The sequence below is a fragment of the Phocoena phocoena genome, chromosome 8 (genome assembly GCF_963924675.1).
Source record: "Phocoena phocoena chromosome 8, mPhoPho1.1, whole genome shotgun sequence".
NCBI classification, from domain to species: domain Eukaryota; kingdom Metazoa; phylum Chordata; class Mammalia; order Artiodactyla; family Phocoenidae; genus Phocoena; species Phocoena phocoena.
Genome location: NC_089226.1, coordinates 99,166,162 through 99,189,268, shown reverse-complemented (window position 1 = coordinate 99,189,268; position 23,107 = coordinate 99,166,162). Strand labels below are relative to the sequence as shown.

At 44.9% G+C, this 23,107-nt stretch overlaps 1 protein-coding gene and 1 non-coding gene across 2 annotated transcripts in view; both read left to right on the top strand.

Moving 5' to 3' along the window:
- The window catches only part of OSBP (oxysterol binding protein), a 32,099-nt gene that overhangs the window by 5,733 nt on the left and 3,259 nt on the right, over nucleotides 1–23,107 (top strand). The window contains exons 2-10 of the mRNA XM_065881756.1: nucleotides 905–1,113; nucleotides 3,736–3,986; nucleotides 8,393–8,591; nucleotides 8,847–8,949; nucleotides 9,268–9,322; nucleotides 9,518–9,649; nucleotides 14,479–14,724; nucleotides 15,006–15,126; nucleotides 22,643–22,746. Of these exons, the coding sequence (XP_065737828.1) occupies nucleotides 905–1,113; nucleotides 3,736–3,986; nucleotides 8,393–8,591; nucleotides 8,847–8,949; nucleotides 9,268–9,322; nucleotides 9,518–9,649; nucleotides 14,479–14,724; nucleotides 15,006–15,126; nucleotides 22,643–22,746 (1,420 nt within the window). The remainder of the gene's footprint in view (nucleotides 1–904; nucleotides 1,114–3,735; nucleotides 3,987–8,392; nucleotides 8,592–8,846; nucleotides 8,950–9,267; nucleotides 9,323–9,517; nucleotides 9,650–14,478; nucleotides 14,725–15,005; nucleotides 15,127–22,642; nucleotides 22,747–23,107) is intronic.
- On the top strand, nucleotides 1,698–1,839 carry LOC136127690 (small nucleolar RNA SNORA48). The gene has a single exon (XR_010656148.1). It is a non-coding gene; the product is annotated as a small nucleolar RNA SNORA48 (small nucleolar RNA).

Here is a 23,107-nt window from a genome sequence, read left to right as displayed (position 1 = left end):
AAAGTTCAAAAGTTAGTCTATTAATAGAACTGTCAGTCAGTAGAAATGGGGAAAATTTTTATACCCAGTCCTCTGAGAACAGATTTGCTGAATCTCTCCTAGCTATTAATAGGATGGCTTAGGAGTTCCCACCAATAGAGGTCAGTGGACCTTAGGAAAGAATATATTCCAGAAAGATTATACCCCCTGGTGATTCTTTAATGATTATTCTTTCTTTACTCCCACAGAAAGCTAGTTATTCCTATTTCATATCATTTGAGCTGTAGTCAGTGTTTAATATTCTAAGTGTCTAAGGGTGCCTTACACTTCTGCAAGATAGTTAAGAGTAATATGAGAATTTCACTTGGGCTGAGTTATAGTTGGGGGAATGGGTTGTTCAATACATGTAAAATGGAGCTATTCTTTCTCTTAGAGAATAAGATTATTTTACAGAATTTTGTTGCATGAGTTTATAAAGCACTATTTCATAATTATGTCTTGCTAAGTAAAAGGTAATTCCTGACTGCAAAAGGGCATGAGGGAACTTTCTGGGGTGATGGGAATGTTCTACATCTTGATTGTGGAGGTGGTAGCGCAATTGTATACATTTGTCAAAACTCACTAAATTGTACTCTTTAAATTGTTGGGTTAATACCGTATGCAGTTATCCGTCAGTGAAGCCTATTTTTTAAAAGCTAAGGGTGAGAGGGACAGCAGCAGAGCAATAAAAGCTTACAGGCTCTGAAAGGAAATCCCTACTGATTGTTTTTTGAATTTTAGGGAGCCATTTGAGGGAAATATTAGAACTTGCTAGTTCCTAAGACTGCTGTATTTTCGAAAGGCTTAGAGTTATGAAATGGAATGTGATGAAGGATAAACCACGCATCAACTTTCTACTTAGCTTGTCTTTGGCTCGTTATTGCAGGTCAAAGGCAGAAATGAGACATACCTGCCGTGGTACCATCAACCTCGCCACAGCCAACATCACAGTGGAGGACTCCTGCAACTTCATCATTTCCAATGGGGGTGCCCAGACCTACCATCTGAAGGCGAGCTCAGAAGTAGAGCGGCAGCGCTGGGTCACAGCCCTAGAACTGGCCAAGGCCAAGGCTGTGAAGATGCTGGCAGAATCAGGTAGGGAGCAAAGAATATTGTGTCTGGGGAGCATTCTGTTTGCCCCTCTTATGCGTGAATCTTATTTTGTCCCTCATTGTAATGTCCCTCATTGTCCCTAATTTAATTAGCAGCTATCTCCTGGATGTCTCAGGCTTCTGCTCACCAGGCAGAATTTCTCCTGGAGTGCTGGTTTTCAGCTGGGGGCAATTCTGCCCCAAAGGGGACGTTTGGCGAAGGCTGAGCATTGGTGGTGCTAATGGCATCTAGGGAGCAGAGGCCAGAGATGCTGCTAAACCTCCTGCCAGTGCACAGGGCAGCCCCACAGCAGAGAGGTAGCTGGCCCCAAATGCCAGAGTTGTTCAGATTGGGAAACTCTGTCTTAGGAGCATATCAGTTATCCTTTTGGCTCTTAATGCCAACTGACTACCTTAAAATTTTGAGAAATAATTATTTTATTGATAGATCAGTCAGGATTATTACAACTCACACTTTGGATCTGTCCTTACTTTTTTCTTTTCTCCTGACATCTTCTTACTTAACTCTTTTCTGGTTGAATTGAAACCGACAGTCTTCGTAGATGGCCAGAAACATTGTATGTGAAACCCCCTGGCAGTGGACAAAGAGACACCTGATGGGTGGTGCTGCTCTTATATCAGCCTGGGCAGAGGAGTGCCCAGCCCTTTGTTCAGCCCAGCTTGGTGCCTGGGCTGGTGGCCAGAGCTGTTTCATGCTTGAGGCACATTAAAAAAAAAATAATTATATGTGCTATTTTCTGTGAAAAATCTTTATTTTGCTACCATAGTCTCACTAAAAAGAACAATCTAATTATGTTTTGATTTTTCTTAAAGGAAAATGGTAGGATTTCCCCGCAGTTGTTGATAGTTTAGTCATTCTGAGCTTGTTCACTTAGAGCTGACCAAGATGCTCACCTGCTAACTTTTGTTCATCTCTTGTGTTTCTTATCCCTTGTTCTTTCCCATGCTGTGTTTAATATCTCTTAAGCAACGAAAGGAAAGTTTACTGCTTTGTAAATTTCCGGGTAACAGGTTATATTTTGACTCTGGCCCTGCCTGTTTGCCTAACAGATAGGGCAGGTCCTTCCTTGTTTCTTTTGTTTTGATTTTAGTGCTGATTTTACCTCCCCCAAAGGAAGTGACATTGCTGGAAAAGAACTTTGCAGTTACAGAGTGTTAAGGACAAAACTGATAGCAAGAGGCACAACACAGCTCTCTGCTTGACTTATTATTTGAAAGTCATTTAACAGAAGACCTTGCACAGCTTTCAGTGCAGGGGTGGCTTTAGTGTCAGATGAGCTCATCCTGAAGTTCCTGAGTTCTCCTTTAGAAAAGATAAGTTGATGAGTCTTTTGATGATGTGGACATGGTTTACAGAGAGCATCTAGACTGCAGTTCTCAACCCATGTCATACAGGCCCACTGATCACCCAACAGATGATAGTGGATTTGCACTAATAATCAGTGTGACTGGATTGGGACCCTCAAGCTAGGGTTAAAAGGCTCAGTAATTCATTCCCAGCCCCAAGAGCCATATAGCTTCTCCATCCTGTCCTCTGGGTCACTGGTTCGCAAACCTCAATGTGCATCAGAGTTACCCAGACAGCTTATTCGAAATACAGATTCCTGGACCTTGCCTCACACCAGCCAAATCAAGGTTTTTCTGGGGGTGGGGCTAGAGACTGCACCTTTAAGAAGAACCCCAGGGTTGGGACATGAGGGGATGGAGGAGGGTGGTCAAAAAGTACAAGCTTCCAGAGACTTCTCTGGTGGCGCAGTGGTTAAGAATCCGCCTGCCAATGAAGGGGACACGCGTTCAATCCCTGGTCCAGGAAGATCCCACGTGCCGCGGAGCAACTAAGCCTGTGCTCCACAACTACCGAGCCCACGTGCTGCAACTACTGAAGCCTGCGCGCCTAGAGCCTGTGCTCTGCAACAAGGGAAGCCACCGCAACGAGAAGCCCACGCACCGCAACGAAGAGTAGCCCCCGCTCGCCGCAACTAGAGAGAGCCCACTCACAGCAACGAAGACCCAACACAGCCAAAAAAAAGAAAAAAAAAAAAACAACAGATTTAAAAAAACAGATTAAAAAAGAAAGGTACAAGCTTCCAGTTATAAGATAAATAAGTCCTGGGGATGAAAATACAACATGATGACTGTAGTTAACACTGCCGTTTGGTGTATTTGAAAGTTGTTAAGAGAGTAGATCCTAAAAGTCTCATCACAAGGGAAAAAAACCTTCTTCTTGTATCTATATGAGATGATGGAGGTTAACTTATTTTAACCATTTCACAATATATGTAAGGTGTATATGCTGTACACCTTAAACTTGTAGCAGTGCTATATGTCAATTATATGTCAATAAAACTAGAAGGAAAAAAAGCGTGAGCAGAAAAATTGCTTATTGTTGTCTGCCCCAGGAAAAAAAAAGTAGTAGTACCCCAGCTGTTTGTGACACAGGTGGGCTGTGGACCGCCTGTAGGCGAATCGTCTGGCAATGGTGAGCTCTCAGTCGGTCAGAACGCACAGCCTGAGGAGTGTCAGTTTGGTTGTGGGCAGAGTGGGTAGGGTTCCGACTCTCAGCCCTGGGCTTGGAGTCCTATCACTCACCTTTCCGCCCGTACAGATGAGTCAGGAGATGAAGAGTCCGTCTCACAAACCGACAAGACCGAGCTGCAGAACACCCTGCGGACCCTGTCCAGCAAAGTGGAGGACCTGAGCACATGCAACGACCTGATCGCCAAGCACGGCACGGCACTGCAGCGCTCACTCAGCGAGCTGGAGTCCCTGCGGCTGCCGGCCGAGAGCAACGAGAAGATCAAACAGGTCAACGAGCGGGCCACGCTCTTCAGGATAACGTCCAACGCCATGATCAACGTAAGCGCGCACATGTCTGCCTTGCTTTTTGATTCTTTCCCTCTTTGAAATGTAATTCTCCCCAAATGCTGGAAAATTGTAGTTGGTAAAGCATAGGACGTTAGGTCCTGCTTAATCGTTCAAGGGATTTGAGTTACATTTTTTTTGTTGCATGAAATGGAACAGGGTGCACAGATGGAATGACATTCCCGCTCTGCTTGAATGGTCAGGAGGACACTGCTCCAGCCCTGCGTCTGCCACCAGCAGGGCATCTGATGGTGATGTTAGTTGAGTCCCTTCACCTCTCTGGGTTGTGGTTCTATCTATCTATGTATCTACCTATCTATCTATTTTTCTCTAACTTTATCTATTGGAACTAAAAGGTCTTCATGGGCCCTTTCCACTTCCACGTTCTGTGAGATTTTGGTTGGAGTCTGACCCCTACTTTGGTAATGCACCTGGCCTACAGTGTGGTAAGTGGGAGCTGGATTAAGTACTAGTGAGAACCTTGTAATCCTGGTTAGTCCCATCTTGAGTCTTGGATTTGAGGGGTAATTCTGGGTAAGACAAAATATTCAACTTTGGGTACTTTTCTTTTCAAAAGAAGGGGCCAGTGCTTCTGCCTCCTTATGACTCCTAGCTCGGGTGCTGTCGTTGCTTTAGGGAATACTTTGGCTGCTTGGGTGCAGGGCTCCAGGTAAACCCAACGTGCCACTGACGTTGGTGACGTGTGTCCGATACTGGGTGATAGGTATGGAGTGAGTGCACAGTTTAAATAGCGCCCTTCTTCCTCTGCTGGCGACTGATCATCACCCGGCAGGTTCGTCAGCTTCCGCATAGGAACACGAGAGGATGCTTCATACGGCACGTGAGAACACTGCTCTTTCAGGAGGGGCTTGTGCGGGTGTTTTTGTTTTCCTATCTAATCAAATGGGATGAACTTACTAGGGTCAGATTTTTCCTTGTTGGAGGAGTGATAATAAGGCATCTGCTTAGAATTAGTTGTGTCCACGTGGCTCTTAGAGATCGAAGGTCTTTTCCTATGACCAAGGGAAAATTTGTTTTTTTGCATTTAAAACCCCTTTGTTTCTTAATAGAAAGTTGTAGTAACTTTTACTTTCATGTCATTTTCTGAAGCGTTGAACACTCTTCAGTGCTCCGACTCCCACGAAGTAGAGGAGAGAAATTATTTTGTCCCCTTAAGGACTGCAGGCAGATCAGTGTCTCCCAGCACCATTCTGCAGACCAGCACTGGCGCTTGTGTTTCTGATGTTGGGTCGTGTGCTCTCTTTCCAAACTCTCGTACTTCTTGGTGCCTGTGTGCCTGTTTTTCTGGTCCTCCTGTGATCAGGAAAACCTCATAAATCATACAGGTCATTTAATCAGTAGTAAATAAATACACTTTTGAAATAGAACAGCTCAGGACACAACCATCTGTTAACCTTTTATCCATGTCAGGTGAACACCCTGCTCCATGACAATTTTTTTCCTACTCTGATAGGAAAAATTTGCTAAATAAAACACCTCTTGATTTAAACATGTCTCATAAAACTGGAACTTTATTTTGGACTTTTCTCTTGAAAATATGCTTATCTTCGTTCCTGGCGACAGTTCTTTTTCCCTGAGTTCTAGGTATCCAGAGTTTGTGTCAGTTCTCATTCTGTTCTCCCTGGGTGCACTGTCTTTGCCCCTTTTATAGCCAGTTACTGCAGGAAATGCATTTTTTAGCCCTGTGTTATTTCCTTTGTACCTTTTAGGGGATGATGGCAAGGCCTTAAAACTGACATGCTAGCACATCACATCTCTAAACAGGCAGTGTTATAGCAAAGGAAGAATGCACTCATTTCACTCAGTTGCTTGCTTGCTTAGGATCTAGCTTTTCTTATTATCAGAGTGAGTCTAAGCAGGGGAGCACATTTGACACTGTTAGTGTATGCATTTGCTAATGCAGTGACCACCTGTTGAGCACCTTCTGTGTTCTAGGCACTGTGCTGGGGATGTAAAACTAATGTGGCTGTGGTCCCTGCCCTCAGGGAGATTACTGTCCAGTGAGGGGCCGGAGAAGTGAACAGATCATTATGGAGTGTGCTGCGTGCCAGGAGAGATGTGAGCACAGGCTGCTGTGCTGTAGTACCGTGGGATTGTCTAGCTCAGACCAGGAGGATCTGAGAAGGTAACCCCCGAGATAAATTCTGAAAGACCCAAGAGAGTCTTCTTATGAAGAAAAGGCAACAAAGAGTTTGGGGTCCTGAAGTCCAACTGCCCCAGTTCCCATCTCTGTGACCTGGGGCACCCTAGTCCCTCGGTGACCCCAGTTCCTTTTCTGTAAATGGTGATGATCCTGGTAGCTGCTCTCAGGGTGTGGAGAGGCTTTTCTTAGATAATGGATGTCGAGTGTTCAGTAAAGTGCCTGGCATATAATCTTCTCTCACTAACTTTGAGTTGTGACCCCTGTTCTTCAGAGGAAGTGAGGGAAGAGAGTTGATCCAGGTGTGGTGTGTGTGGATCCCTCCCTCTCCCCCAAAGTCTGGGAACCACTTGCAGTTGACTGTTACCCAAGCAAGGAAGTAGCTAGAGATAAGGCTGAAGAGGAGTTAAGTATGGGGGGTGGGGGGCTGTGTGCAGATCCTACTAAATGGGCTTGGTAGTACTGGATTAGAAGAGGATAAGACCGATTTTGATGCAGGCTTAACTCTTAATAGATAACACCTTATTGAATGATTACTGTGAGCCTGGTCTAAGTGCTTTACATGTTAAGCAACAACTTTTGAGATAGCTACTGTTGTCATTCTTTGTTTACAGATGAGGAAGATGAGTAACTTGCTAAAAATTCCATAGATAGTAGGATGGAGCTGTGACAATTCCAGAGTATGTCCTCTATACTGCTTCTGAGTGTGGAGGACCAAAAGAAATGTACAGAGTCCAGAAATATCGAAGAAAAATCAGTAGGATTTGATCATTGGATGTGGGGAGGGAAGAAGACTAAGAATCAAGGATCCCTCTTAGTTTTCTGGCTTGGGCAGGTGGAAGGGCCCTGGAACTGTTCTTAGGATGGAGATGCAGAGTCAGAAAGGGAACGTGGTGAGTTCATATGGGACCCACTGATTCTGAGATTACTTTGAGCCATTGAGTAGGCAATTGGATAGTCTGGTCTGCAGCTCCCTGAGCGCAGAGCTGGAATTATGATTTAGTAGGCATCAGCCCATAGGCAAAGGTTGAAACCGTGGGAGTAGATGTTCTATTTACCTATTAGTTTCTCTTTAACAGGGTATAGACTTTTAAGCTTACATTGCTCCCTTCCTTCATTTATTTATTAAGCAAACTGTATCAGGCTCCCACTATGTACAAAGCAGCTCAGTTAGGAGCTGGAGATAAGTATGTGAATAAGCTATAAATGGTGTCTTCAAGTGGCTCATAATCCATCTGGAGAGAAAGTCACGATACTGCTGTGGATGGTGTAAAATAGAAATATGTGCAAAGTGCTGTGGAAAGTAGAGGAGAGACTGGCCACTTATGAGATGGGGGTTGGGGGGGGTGTCACAGAAGAGGTAACATTTGCCATAGATCTTAAAGAATGAAGAGGACTTGGCCAAGCAGAGAAAGGGGATAGGAAGGCATTCTGGGCCAAGCAAATAGCACGTGCTCCGATGGGCAGGCCTGAAAGAAATCTGCATGTCTGAGAAAGGGTGAGCAGTTCAGGGTGGCTCCATGGCAGGGTGCAGGGGTGGGTCCAGCTGCCTGGACAGGAGGATACAAGGGCCATTTATGTCCATGACCAGTAGTTAGGATTTGGTCCTAATGTCGATGGGGAGCCAGTGAAGGGACTAATATGGTCAGGTTTGTGTTTTGTCTCTAGATTCCTTCTTCGATTCATCAGGTAGGCTTCTAATTTTTAAGATCAGTTATTATCTTAGTGACCAAAATAAAAACCAATTAACTTTCCCCATATTTGGTTTAATTCACTGCAGACTCTCTGTTCTCAGTGTCTGAATTCCTCAGTTTTAGGTGACTTGAGTTTAGTTGAAACTCAATGTATTGAAAGCAATACATGCTTATCCCATGCTTTTCCTCACCTTTTAGTCAATAGGTTGCTTCTTTGGAGCAGTTCACATAGCTGCCCTTTGTGATGTTGCACAAATACTTTGTCTAGGTTTGTTGCTCACTTGGCATTTGTTGTTTGGTCCTCATGACCAGGAAAATATGAAAGAACTACGACAACCACATTCAATACTTTTTTCTGGAGTTGACCTTGACTGTGTCATGGAGCTGGCTGTCCCTGATACTGTGGAATAACAGGGAAGGCCTTTCATTGTGATTTGCTAGTTCAGGTTCCCAGAATAAGGTTACTTACTGGGCTTACAGAGGCCTGAGGGGAATCTCTGACTAGCTGAGTTGAGGTGACCTATATTGACTCTTTCTCCATACAGGCCTGCAGAGATTTCCTTGTGTTAGCCCAGACCCACAGTAAAAAGTGGCAGAAGTCCCTGCAGTACGAAAGGGACCAGCGTATCCGCCTGGAAGAGACCCTGGAGCAGCTGGCAAAGCAGCACAATCACCTGGAGAGAGCCTTCCGAGGAGCCACGGTGCTGCCGGCAAACGCTCCTGGCGGCGCTGCTTCTGGCAAAGGTGAGCTGCTGGCTTGGCTCTTGGACGGCCTGTCTGATCCCAGCCACATGCTTTTCTGCAGCTGATAGAGAGAGCTCCAGATTCTCCAGAATCAGCGACTCGTGTGAGATGGAATTCGAGCCCTTTATTCTTCTGACTTCCCCATTGCTTTCTACCATTTGTTACTAGGTTTGTGGTTAATATTTGAAAGCTCCAGCTGTGCCAGGTTTTGATAAATGCGGCCCAAGGAAACAAATGCGGCTTTCCTCCTTGTAGGTCAGTGCTGCTCCGGCAAAGGAGACATGAGTGATGAGGATGACGAGAATGAGTTCTTTGATGCTCCCGAGATCATCACCATGCCTGAAAATTTGGGCCACAAGTAAGTCATTCTTGATTCCCACCCCCCGCAAAATGAGCATATCTCGCCATGGAAAGGTTAGAAATGTGGAAGTGTCATAGTTGTTTACTAAGATATGGACTCTTTTCCTTACGTAAGTGGAAGACTGTCAGCTTTTTTACATGAACAAGTTCTCCAGAGATGTCTATTCATACGTACTGCTTTCTAAGTGTCGTCGTTTGATCACTCATCAATAAGTTTGTGCCGTGTCCTTAGCATTCTGCTTTGTAAAGACATGGTGAGGACCAAACTCTAGTTCTGATCTTTATGGTAATTCTCATACGCTTCCCATCTGTGTAGACGTACTGGCAGCAACATCAGTGGAGCCAGCAGTGACATCAGCCTTGATGAACAGGTAACTCTTATTTGGGAATTACCAAGACTGGGGGACTTAGGTGTCATTCCCAAGGATTTGCTTATAAAGTACTAAGAGAAACAGAAAGTACTGGTTTTTTTTTTGTTTGTTTTTTAGCATGGGGGAAGGGAAGCTTATAAATACTGGGTTTTCTGTTCTTTGTGAGTGATTGAATGGCTTTGTTTTTGCGCTTAGTACAAGCATCAGCTGGAAGAGACCAAGAAGGAAAAGAGAACGAGGATACCATACAAGCCAAACTATAGCCTCAACTTGTGGAGCATCATGAAGAACTGCATTGGGAAAGAACTCTCCAAGATCCCCATGCCGGTGAGGGTCTCGCACAGCCAGGCTCTGCCCGGAAGGCCTCGCAGGCCCCAGCCAGAGGAGTGCGGCCGGGACAGCCTCCACCCACTCCTGTGGCAGTTTGTGGCATGGTCCTTGTTACCCTTACAGTCATAAACGATCCCTTAAAACTAGCGGCTTTAATTTTCGCTAGGGATCTCGTATGTTTCCAGATCACCTAGAGTCAGATGCGTTTGTTCAGTAACAGTTACTTATGAGCAAATTCCTATGCCAGATGTGCTGAGGACCTGCAAAGATAAAATTCAGCATCGTTTCTGTTTTCAAGAAGCATGTAGTTCGAGAGACAGACATGAAAACAGGTAGAAAACATTCATTTCTATGATGGGAAGTACTGTGCATACGAAGGTTTGGGGAGACCAAAGCAAAACCAATTCATTCCAACCAGGAAGCCATGGACCATCTCCCTGGTGAAGGAGGTGTTTGGACTGACCTCCCTGCCTCCTGTCATGCCCTCCTCCAGTCTGTCCACACTGTTTTCAAAAGGGATCTTTTCAATATTGCAAATGTAGTCATGTCATTCCTTAGCTTAAAGTCCTTTACTAGCTCCTACTGCTTTGAGAGTAGTCCCGATCCCTTAGTGGGCTTGATACTTCCTCACCAAGGACAAGGCTCCGCCCATACATGTGCCCGTGTTCTGGTCTTCGGGAGTTACCTTCAGGGACTCACCGGCATCTTTTTTCTTTTCCCCTCAGGGCATTTGCACACACTGCTCTTTCTGCCCAAACTTTCATCAGCTTCCCACCCACCTATGCCACTTTTCTTTTGTCCTGGCTGAGACCCTTTTTTTCAGGATTCGACTGTGGTGTCGTCTCTTTCAGCAGACCTTCACCCGTGCATCTGGTCAGGGTGAGCCGTCTCTTCCCTGTGTTCCAACAAGTGCCACTGTTTATTTCTGGACAGTGGGTTTAACTTGCTGGTTCACTCCCCAAGAGTTTAATGACTGCCTAGCTGCCTGGGGTTGTATCAGTGTATCAGGTATAGGTTCAGTTTAAAGAATCCAAAATATGTTGGTTTAGACCAGGGGGCAGCAAACTGTGGCCCTGGGGCCACATCTGGCTGCCATCTGTATAGCCTACCAGCTAAGCATAGTTTTTATGTTTTTAAATGGTTGAAAAATATCAAAAGGAGGATAATATTTTGTGATGTGAAAATTATATACAATTTAGATGTCAGTGTCCGTGAAGTTTATTGGAACACAGTAAATGCTCATTCATTTACAGATTGTCTGTGGCTGCTTTCATCCTAGAACAGCAGTGTTGAGTAGGTGTGACAGAGGCCGTATGGCCCTTGAAGCCTAAATATTTACTATATAACCTTTCACAGAAAAAGCTGGCCAACAAATATTAGCTTAACTCATTATCACATTAAAGTCCAGAAGTAGGTGGTCCAGGGCTGGTACGATACTCCACACTGTCATGACCAGGCTCCTTTCTGTCCTGTTGTTCTGCTGCCTGTGGCCTCAATTCCCAGGTGTTAAGTGGCTGCTCCAACTCGGGCCGTCAGGATCGCATTCCAGTCAGCAGGAAGAGGGAAAGAGGAGAAGGGCATGTCCTGCCTTTTAAGGGTGCTTCCTGGAAATATCATGAACCATTTTGCCTTCAATCTCTTTGGCCAGAACTTAGTTATATGGCCTCAGCTAGCTGGAGAGGAGACTAGAAATGAAGACTTCTGTTAAAAATTGGGGATTCAACTACTTGTAGAAGAAGGGAAGAATGGAGAGTGAGGAATGGCTGCAGGCTCTGCCCATAGCCGGTTGCACGGCATACAGACAGCATTCTCCTAGCCTCTTGGGGCTGATGGACCAGTGAGTGGTTTCTTTCTCTCCATAGACTGTTCTTCACGGGCAGAGACTGGTCTTTATATCCTTGATGCTTAGCCAGTGCCTGGCACATATATATCATTCAGCAAATGTTAAAGTAATTAGTTAACTGAGTCTTGGAAAAAAAATAGATTTGTATGTAAGTGCATAGGATTTCTTTTAGAAAAATGTTGACCTCCAGACAGGAAATGGCCATGAGTTAGCACACTGGAGAAGCATAAAATAAGTGGTTGACTAGGGGCCTGAAAAGAAGCCCCGCTTCTTTGCCTAGTGCCTTGAAGGAAGTGGTGGAGAGGTAGGCTGAAAAGGCAAGTCATTGCAGCCTCAGAAATGCAGTTCCTGCTTAGAGATAGGTTCTGAGTCCAGGTGACCTCTCTGTCCTACTTTACCATTATTTCCTTGTTGACATCGTTACAAGGAATGTGCATTCCGGTACCTGCTGGCCTGTGGATCTGGTCCTCACCCCTGCCCTGCTCTGTGCTGTGTCACAGGAAAGCTGATCCCTCCCTCCAGGCTGTGTTTCTCAGGCTTCCATGCCTGCTGACTCTGGCTGGGCTCCACCAGTGCAAGGCACCAGAAGGAGTTTGGAGCGGGAGGATGGGAGAAGTCCCAGGGCACTCCCCGCCCCGGCTACATTCTCTTGGGCAATGTTCTGGCAGCAGCTGTGTGGCTCTAGTTTCCACTGGACAGGCCCCCCTGAGGCTTTAGCTTCTGCGCACGCCTCTGGCCTCTGCGCTGCGGTAATACCACCGCTGCTCTTTGTTCCTCCTGCCTGTCAGCAGTTACGGCTTCCTGCCGCTGCTAATCTCCAGGCTCTCATGTTATGCTGTGCAGCTCTCCATCAGCCATATAACTGACGCCCTGCTTCTTTCCACTGCAAATTCTCAGATTTGTTTGTTTCCCTGTTAGCCCTCTGAGGGATAAAATGACCAGTATAAAAAGCTTGGCCCTTTCAGAGAAACTGTGGTTCCTGGAACAGCTGTTGGGGGGCAGGGCTGTGTGTGTGTGATAAGCGGTGATGGGCTAAGTAAGGATATACTGATTCTAGGCCCAGGTGGTGCTCATCTGTCCTGTAGCCACCAGCGGAGCACATCACCTGTCTCATTTTCCTCGAAATGTATGGAAATGTTACTGCATGTTGCCTGCAGTTCTGCCACGGAGAGATTTTGTTGGCATAGTTAATAAGTACCGTCTTTTAAAAAGACACTTGAGGGGCTTCCCTGGTGGCGCAGTGGTTGAGAGTCCGCCTGCCGATGCAGGGGACGCGGGTTCGTGCTCCGGTCCGGGAAGATCCCGCGTGCCGCGGAGCGGCTGGGCCCGTGAGCCATGGCCGCTGAGCCTGCGCGTCTGGAGCCTGTGCTCCGCAACGCTAGAAGCCACAACAGTGAGAGGCCCGCGTACCGCAAAAAAAAAAAAAAAAAAAAAGACACTTGAGGATTTGAGTTCTGTCCAGCCGTTTCCCCTCGGTGTGCATTTTTCTTATCATAGTGCTTTTCTCTGCGGACAGCATGGCTTTGGAGTGTGGTACAGTGTTTTTAGCTGAGGCAGGGTAGATCCTACTTCCCCCTTGGGAAATTTTCACAGAAATGCTTAGTATATTTCTCAGAAAAAGCAGGCTCTAGTATTTTTTTTAATGTATAAATGCTTAGAAACAAATATGAAACTATTAATAGTGGTTATCTTTGGGTGATGGTATTCCAAGTAGATGTTTTCCTTTATACTTTGTTTCCAAAGTTTGTTATAGTGGAAATTACAAGATGTTTCATAATTGGGAGGGCAGTAAGCATTAAGGTAGTATGTGACTCCGAGATTGGGGGGTAGAAGGTTGGATAAAAATGAAAAAATAAAAAGAGGTAGGACTGTAGGAAAGAAAAGTGTTGTTTTTGTTTGTTTCATTAACTGAAATTTTGCTTTAGGTCAGCTCCATTCAGTACAAAGGACATTTTTTTCTTCCTTCCTCTCTTCTTTGGACTCATCTCAGGCTAGTGATATTCAGGCTTATTTAGCTGTATTGCTGGTTAAATAAGCTTTATGGACTAGCCTGGGAACCCAGCCTCTTTTTATAGTAAGTTTTTAAAGTAGTAAAGTCATCATAAATTCCAGACAGTCAACTTAGAAGCTCATTCTTTGGGGGATGAGGGGACAATGTCTCTTTTGTTCACTTCTCTATACCCGCTGAGTTGTATAGGGTCTGGCACACATGAGGGCTCAATAAATATATGTGGCACGAATGGACATCTTCTGCCCGACAGAGGTACGCAGACACACACTTGCTTCATCCTGTGGCTGAGTGCCCTAAGTTGGCTCCAAAACTTGAAAGGTAGAAGCACTCAGAGCCCTCTCTTAGCCCCCATCATGAATACTCCAGCTGCAGAAACACAACTGTCCAGCCTCAGAGAAGAAAGCAGAATCCTTGCCTGATATAGAACTGAACTGAGACTCAGCAATGGTCTAGCCTGGGAGTGGAAGCTAACTAATGTTTTTTCCGCTAGTCAGGACACGACTGCACTTAGCATTTACTACCCTTTCTTTCCTCCCTCAAAAATGTTAAATACCTAACTTCTTCTCTGTGTATACTTGTGCTGAAGTCCATTCCCCTTTTATTCGTTCATTCAGTACCTATTTGATGACAGTTTCTCATGGGCCAGGCATCAGTGGCTCTTGGATATGCAGTGGTAAGCAGAAGAGGCATGGTTCCCATCTCAGAGTGCTTCCAGTTAGTGAAATAAATGAAAATGGAATTTCCACCACTCATTGACAGGAACAGTTGGCCGAGGAGAATGGGCTGCTTTCAGGCTAGATCTTGGAGTTGCTCTACTGAGCAAAGACCTCTTCTTTTCCCAGTGATTTGTTTTATCATCCTGACATCTTGATATGTGTCTCCCTCCGACTGCAGAAAGAAAAAAAAGAAAGAAAGAAATTGTCTCATTTGGATGTGCGGACAGAGTTTTTATATCTGCTCTTTTCCTGACAGGTAAACTTTAATGAGCCCTTATCCATGCTTCAGCGCCTTACTGAAGATCTGGAATACCACGAGCTGTTAGACCGAGCTGCAAAGTGTGAGAACTCTCTAGAACAGCTCTGTTATGTTGCAGCTTTCACCGTGTCCTCCTACTCCACTACTGTCTTCCGTACCAGCAAGCCGTTCAACCCACTCCTTGGGGAGACCTTTGAGCTAGACCGATTAGAGGAGAATGGGTACCGATCCCTCTGTGAGCAGGTAAAGGAGCCTCAGGACTGTGACACGTTTCCTTTTTGAAGAAAGGGATGATTTCTTTGGTTGATACCCCTGGGTGTTAACGTTTGCAGAAATTCCAGACCCCGTCATCCCCAACTGCCTTCTTTTCCTTCAGGACTTCAACACTGGAGGCCCTGGTATTCATCTACTGCTATGGGTGTAAAAATGTCAAGTGTGAATTTGGGGTGTTTATCACCAGTTAATAGGCAGTATCTTTTTTTCCTCCTTTCTTCCTTTTAATTTGAACCACTGATTTCTTCAAGGTGAGTCATCATCCCCCTGCAGCTGCACACCACGCTGAGTCCAAAAATGGCTGGACGTTGCGTCAGGAAATCAAAATCACCAGCAAGTTTCGAGGCAAATACCTCTCCATTATGCCCCTTGGTAAGGCCACCATCTTTGTAAGAATTTGTGCTCCAGGAAGGAAAGCTTTTCTGGCAGGATGGAGGCGGTTACTGGTTCAGTAGTCAGGAACCTGGAGGTCTGATTCAGGCACTGAACCTTACGAGCTAGCTTTGTGCAGGTCATTTAACTTCTCAGCTGCTGGGTGGGGGGCGGTGTGTGTGAGACTCTTTAAGGACCCATCCGGTCATAAGTTCTTCGTCGTCTTAGCTATATTTAATGCATCTTTAAGTACTATTTTAGAATACACATTTTAGCATGCATTTAAAAAATTCTTTTAGTTGGTGGTGTTTACCCCAGTTCCCTAGCAATCAGCTTCTCTCTATAGATCAGAACTCCTGTGACTGCAAAAGGTTAGGGTTCCTGGGTAGCCCTCCTCCTCCTCTCCTTTCTCCCCTCTCTCTTCCTCCACCGGAGGGGTTAGGTGTCATTTATGTAACAGCTGAACTCCAGGTAAAGTGAAACTATTTTAAAAGGTCTTATTGGATTACAAGTTAATTTTGCACCGAGATCAGAAAGGTCAGGCCTGGGAGTAGGAATCCTAGTGTGCAGTGTGTGTGTGTCCGTACTTTAGGGGAAGTGAGATTATTCAGAAAGGGCAGCAGATTCTTGATGCTCTTTTGAACTAGAGCCAGCCACGTTTGGCCACGTGTGTACTGAAGAGTGAACGTTGGTCTGCAGAAAAAGAAACACAAAGCAGGTAGAGAGAAAGCAAGTGGCTCCCTAGAGCCAGCGCTGGTAGTAACTCCTGAGCTCTCGATGGCGTTCCATGTCCTGGTTCTAGTCTTTCATGTGGCAGAGCTGCAGTGCTGGGTTATCGCAGTACAGTCTTCTGCTTTAGTAAATCCCCCTTTCTCTCAGAAACAATGTAGCAGGTACAGTGCAAACTAGAAATTAGCCAGAAAAAAATCCAGGGATGTTCGTAACATATTAAAAGACAAGAAACTGAAATGTTAACTCTGTTGCCTCATGGTTAATATGCAAGAGGCCCTTAGATGAAAAGGAGACTAAGTGATTTTGGTCTTGATCTTTACTGAGAACCTTTGAAAAGGTTCTAATTGCTTAACTGTCTTTGAAGCTGATAGCTTCCGAAGTGTGTTAGGTTAAGAGTAGTAAACACCTGAGATGTTCACACCTAATCTGCAGAACTAGGGTGTCAGTGGTCATATTGCAGTATAACGTTCATCCATGCAGGAGGGTTTCAGAGGCCCCCTGAGGATTGCTAAAGGGATGGGTTATATGTATTTAATTCTAAGGAAGTTTATATACATTTTAAAAACGGCAGTAAACCTAAATTACCAGCGATGTGCTGTGCATTTTCTCTGTAATTTGACTAATCTAGAATTCTTTGAGGGGTAAATAACTATAGGAACATGATATAAGTGGTAGATCTAATTTTTTAGAGTTAAAAAAATCTTTGATAGGATTTCATTCCTTTGGTTGTTTAAGGATTCATCAGGATATATTATCTTAAGTCACCCCATCTATTAGATACTGAATATACCTACCACGTACTAGGTATGGTTCTAAGGTGCTCGGGAAATGCAAGTGAACAAAACAAAGATCCCAGCCTTTGTAGGGAGATTGAACAAGAATTGACATAGTGGGACTTCCCAGGTGGTGCGGTGGTTAAGAAATCCGCCTGCTAATGCAGGGGACATGGGTTCGATCCATTTTCAGTGGTGTTCAACCCTCAGAGGGTAAATTATTAAGCCAAGAGATGCCATTGAAGAAAGACAGGTGGACAGGGGTGTGAGTGAGTAGGCAGATGGATGGTTTTTTGAGGTGGTGGAAGGTAGTCTGAGTCTTCCAGTAAAATTGACTGAAAAGGTTAGAATTCTTGCAGTCTGGAAAAAAGAATGCTTCTAGGAAATATAATTGAAGTTTGCAAAATTATGAAGACTGCGGTAGAGGGTAAATATGAGTTTGCTCATCCACTCATTTTGGAATTGGGTGGTAGCTTCAAGTTTAAAGAGATACATTTAAATAGAGGATTATTTTATAGTTTGGAGTTCTCTAACCCAAGAAGAATCGCAATTTGATATTATGAATGAAACAGCCACTCAGCCTGTTGATCTCTGTGTCAATGACACTGCTGGGCTCCATGCACCTTGAATTTGCCCCAGCAGCACTTTAGTCAGAAAGTCCTCCTTATGTATTTTATCCATTGTTCCAATTTCTACTTTTTGATTAGAGTGATTAATCCATTTATATTTATTATAATTACTGATTAGTTAGGATTTATATCTGCCATTTTGGTATTTTGTTTCTGTACATCTTATGTCCTTTTTGTTCCTCCTCTACTCTGCCATTCGTTCCTTCTTTTGTGTTAAATAGATATTTTTCTAGTTTACCATTTTAATTCCCTTGTTATTTCTTTTACTGTATTTTTTAAAGGTATTTTTATGGTTATCCTGGGTATTAAAATTAACACCTTCTAATAATCTAGTTCAGATTAATACCAGCTGAATTTCAACAGGATATAAAGACTTTGCACTTACATGGATCTATTACCTTTTCCCTCCTTTGTGCTTTTATTTTCATGCAAACTATTTTTCTGCATTATAATTCCATCAACATTGTTTTATAACTGTTGCTTTATGTAGTTGTCTTTTACATCATATAGGAGAAAAAAGTTATATAAGCAAAAAAATAGATGTATGCTGGTGTCTTTTATGTAGTTTAATTGCTGTTACCTTTACTGGTCTCTTAATTTCTTAAGGTAGATTTAAGTTACTGCCTAGTATCCTTTCATTTCAGCCTGAAGGACTTCCTTTAGCATTTCTTGAAGAGCAGATCTGCTAGCCAGGAATTCTTTCAGTTTTTGTTTTTCTGGGAATGTCTTAGTTCTCCTTGTTTATGAAGGATAATTTTGCTGGACATAGAACTCTGGGTTTGATGGTCTTTTTCTTTCAGCATTTTGAATGCGTCATCCGACTGCCTTCTGGCCTTCGTGGTTTCTGAGGATCACTTGTGTGTGACGCATCACTTCTCTCTCACTGCTTTCCGGATCCTCTGTTTGTCTGTGTCTTTCTAGTTTGATTATGGTCGGTTTCAGTGTGGTGCTCTTTGAGTTGATCCACTTGGCATTCACTGGACTTCTCGGAAGTGGAGATTAGTGCTTTTCGTCAAATCTAGGGGATTTGGGGCCATTATTTCTTCAGGTGCTCCAACTGTTATCACCACCTGTGGCAGCTATTGTGTTAAATAATTGCCACGGATTGTTTTGATAATTGCCCCAGCGGGTGTGGAATCAGATCAAATAAAGATAAGCCCAGGGCTTCCCTGGTGGCGCAGTGGTTGGGAGTCCGCCTGCCGATGCAGGGGACACGGGTTCGTGCCCCGGTCCGGGAGGGTCCCACGTGCCGCGGAGTGGCTGGGCGCGTGAGCCATGGCCGCTGGGCCTGCGCGTCCGGAGCCTGTGCTCTGCGGCGGGGGAGGCCGCGGCAGTGAGAGGCCCGCGCACAGAAAAAAAAAAAAAAAGATAAGCCCAGTGAGTGGGAGTTTACTGGGAGCCACCAGATAGGTCAGCTAATGACAGTGCTTTGGAGCTGGGCTTTGGGAGCTTCACGCTGTTCTGCTCCCTCCAGTGTTTGCTAGACTGCTTGCTGGTTTTCACGGCTACCATGACTGTGAGGCTGCCAGTTTTCAAGGCTGCTGCCGAGCTGGGGAGAGAAGGATAGGAATGGGGCAAGTTAAAATGCCACAAAGCTCATTTTGCTTACTGAGAGTCAGCCATTTTTCTTGAGTAAATGTTTCTTGGAGTATTGTAAGCCTTTGGTTAATTTCCAGAGTTATGAAAAAGTTGATTCTGATCACTTTTGTTAGTGTGTTCTTGTTGATTTTACTGGGGAGCTGATACATGGAAGTTCTTACTCTGCCATTCTCTTAAGTGGCTGTCTTCCCCTTTATACATTTTAAATGGCTCAGTTTTGGGATCGTTAACTAATTGTCAAGTTTTCAACACACAAATAATATATAAACGAAGGTAGTCGTAGGGTGTTCTTTATTTTTCCACTATCCCAGTGAACTGGAAGGGACACTGCAGAACAACAGGTACATCATCAGGTCGGGATATAGGGTTATGGTATTGGACTGTACACATGTTCTGCTCTTATTTTGAACTTCAGCTCTAGCTGTCACTAGCTCTGTGACCTTGGGAAAATTATTGGACCTCTCTAAGCTCAGAGTCTTCATTTGGTAAAATGAGGATGTGGTAGGTTGAATGATGCCCCCCTGCCCCCAAATATATCCACATCCTAATCTCTGGAACCTATGAATTTATCAATTTACACAGTGAAAGGAACTTTGGACATGTGGTTAAGGATCTGGAGATGGGGAGATAATCCTGGATTATTCTGTGGGCCTAATGTAATCAACAAGGGTATTTATAAGAGGGAGGCCGGAGGTTCAGAGTCAGTGACAACAGAAGCAAGAGGTTTGAGTGACGCTAGGAAGGGTCCACAAACCAAAGAATGCAGGTGGCTTGTAGTAACTGGAAAAAGCAAGAAAATGGATTTTCCCCTTGAGCCTTCAGAAGGAGCACACACCTGCTGACACCTTGATTTTAGACTTCTGACTTCTAGAACTGTAAGAGAATAAGTTGTGTTATTTTTTAAAATTTATTTATTATTTGTTTGTTTGGGGCGGCATTGGGTCCTCATTGCTGTGTGCAGGCTTTCTGTAGTTGCGGCGAGCGGGGGCTACTCGTCATTGCAGTGCGAGGGCTTCTCATTGCGGTGGCTTCTCTTGCTGGGGAGCACGGGCTCTAGGCACACAGGGTTCAGTACTTGTGGCACGCGGGCTCAGTAGTTGTGGCTCGCGGGCTCTAGAGCGCAGGCTCAGTAGTTGTGGCGCACGGCCTTAGTTCCTCCACGGCATGTGGGATCTTTCTGGACCAGGGCTCGAACCCGTGTCCCCTGCATTGGCAGGCGGATTCTTAACCACTGCGCCACCAGGGAAGTCCCACGTTGTGTTATTTTAAGCCACAAAGTTTGTCATAGCTGGTTTCAGCAGCAGTAGGATACAAATGTAGCCTGTAGCTAAGGTATCAACAAATATTTGAGTGCCCACTATATGCTGGTAACTATTTCTAGTTGGGTACATATGGTGAACAAAAGCTCCTTTGCCCTCATTTAGCTTGCATTCTTAAGTAGACACAAAAGTAAATAAAACAAGTACTTTGATTTTATATAGTGGTGGTTCAGTGAAGAAAATAGAGTAAGCAGAGATGGGGTTAATGATGGAGGAAGGAGAGTGTTGTGTGTTCCCTTGTAGCACAGTCAGGAACTTCTCTGAAAAGGTTACATTTGAGCAGAGACGTGAGAACAAAAAGAAACGAAACCAAAAGATGACTGGCAGAGAGAACCCCAAAGATAAGGGCCCTGGGGATGGAGCAAGCGTAGCACGCATGAGAAACAGCAAGGCCACAGCAGCTGGTTCAGAGTGAGGAGGGGGACGCGGTGGATGAGACCAGAGGGTAGGCGGGAGCCTGCTCTTGTAGCGTCTTGTACACCGTGAAAGGAGTTGAGTTTTATTCTAACTACAGTGGGGAGTAATGGAGAGATTTTATGGTGTGGAAAGTTGATATGACATGTTTTAAACAGATCATTTTGACCAGAGACTTGAAGGGGGGCCAGAGTGGAAGCCGGGAGGCCGAAAAGAGGTTCGGGCAAGAGCTGCTGGTGGCTTAGACTGCAGTGGTGAAGAACAAGCGATTTAGGCCATAGTTAGGCAGAGCAAATGTTTTTGAAGATGGCTGTGAAGAGTAAATGAGTGAGGAGAGCCTAGCACAGTATCCGGTACACAGCAGGTGTTCTCAGCAGAGTTGCTACTGCTCCTGTCAGTGTCGTTGTCACCAGTGTTATCCTCGTCAGCATGACTGCTGCTGCAGCCACCAGGGCTACTTTAACCTTTTTGTCCAAGAAGGACACGCGTCAGCCACGTTTAGTGTTCGTTTCGTTAGTGGTCACAGAGGGAGCTTAGAGTTATACCGTTACTGGAATTAACTGTATTATTTAATGTGTATATCTTCTGAATTTTTTGGATTATTTTGAATCTCCACTCACCTCTGTTGAAGCCACTGATTTTGGCTTGGTATTCATTTGAGATTATAGGAACAGGAGAAGACCTTACGTACTGAGTGCTATAAAGGGTACAAATCAGGACCAGCCCCATGGAGAGACACATAGCAGGGGGTGTGGGAGGATCCTGGACATGAGTTTCCATGCCCTCTCCCCATTAAATCAGGGCCCAGCACCTTCCTGGCACATTGATGTGTTTAACATCCTAGAAGCTCCACCAGGCTTCCTTGTCCAGAGATTTTATTGGGGTTTCATCATGTGGGCACAGTTGATCAAATCCTTGGCCACGTGACTGAACTCAATATCCCGGCCTCCTTCCCTCCCTGGAAGGAAGGAAATATCATTCCCAGGAGGTCAGGAGGCCAGATCTAGCCCGTATCAGGTGACCCGCAGCCGCTGCTCTCTATTGACATGGTTGGTCTTTCTGGCCCATCCTCGTCCTAAGTCATCTTGTTGGCATAAGCTATCTAGGGGCCCACCTGAGGCACCTCATTGGCATATATCACCAGGGCCCTCATGAGTAACAAAGACACTACTGTCACTAGGGAAATTGCAAGGGTTTAGAGGTTGGACAAAGACCAGACAAATTCTTTATTATGCAACACGTGCTCACACATCGAGTGAGTGTTGGAGCCGGTGCCCCTGCTCTATCCACTGCTCCCCCCCCCCTTTTTTTTTTTTTCCACTATTAAGGCCCATAGGTAAACAAGTGGTTTGCTTAAAGTCACACAGCTAGTTACTCACAACAGGGCTTGTCCCCAGTACTGACCACCAGTGTGTGCTCTTTTCCATATGCTGCTTTATTTTTCATGTTGGGGCAGATGTGACCTGTTCCTGTAAATTTTGCAGCTAGTATGGCAGGTACAGTTAGTGAAAAGATTGGGGGTTTTGCTTTCATTTTTATTTCTACATCTGCAGAATATTACTTCCCAGCTAAGCTGTATCAGCTGTCAATGTTTGTCCTCATTAGTTATATTTTATTCATAAATTTTAAAATCACGTGGAAAACTCAGTCAGTGCTTCCAACATTTATAAAGGTTATAAGTCCTTTTTTTTTTTTTTTTTTTTTTTTTTTTTTTTTGCGGTACGCGGGCCTCTCACTGTTGTGGCCTCTCCCGTTGCGGAGCACAGGCTCCGGACGCGCAGGCTCAGCGGCCATGGCTCACGGGCCCAGCCGCTCCGTTGCACGTGGGATCCTCCCAGACCGGGGCACGAACCCTTGTCCCCTGCATCGGCAGGCGGGCTCTCAACCACTGCGCCACCAGGGAAGCCCTATAAGTCCTTTTTGACTTATTGTTTTCTTTTTAAAAGTAAGAAATATTGATAAAATCAAATCAATCCATCATTATTTCTAGCCAGCATGGTGCTGTTTTTCTAATATTTGGCTTAATTTGTGTACCACTCTCTGCTTCTAGGTAGCATCCACTGTATCTTCCACGCAACTGGGCACCACTACACTTGGAAGAAAGTTACCACGACAGTGCACAACATTATCGTGGGCAAACTGTGGATCGATCAGGTGAGTAAAGGGACTCAGCATGCTTCTGAAGTTCAGAAGAATACGTCCGTCTTTGTAGTATTTAGGACGTGTGAACTGGCCCCAGACTGCTGTTACTGGTTTATCAGTTTTGCCTAAGGAATTTCTCTCAGGCGGTAATCCCACCCCCAAACTCCCCGAGTTTCTATACCACAAACTATTACCTATAAATGACCAAGTTACAACATTCATTCAGTGACTACTCTACTAGGGCTGTGTTAGGTACTATGAAGAATACAAGAAAATAATAAACATGGCTCCCATCCTTCATCCTTTCGTTATTCATCAAACATTTGTTGCCAAGCTGAGTGCTAGGTCTTGGGAATACAAAGTCATATGAGGC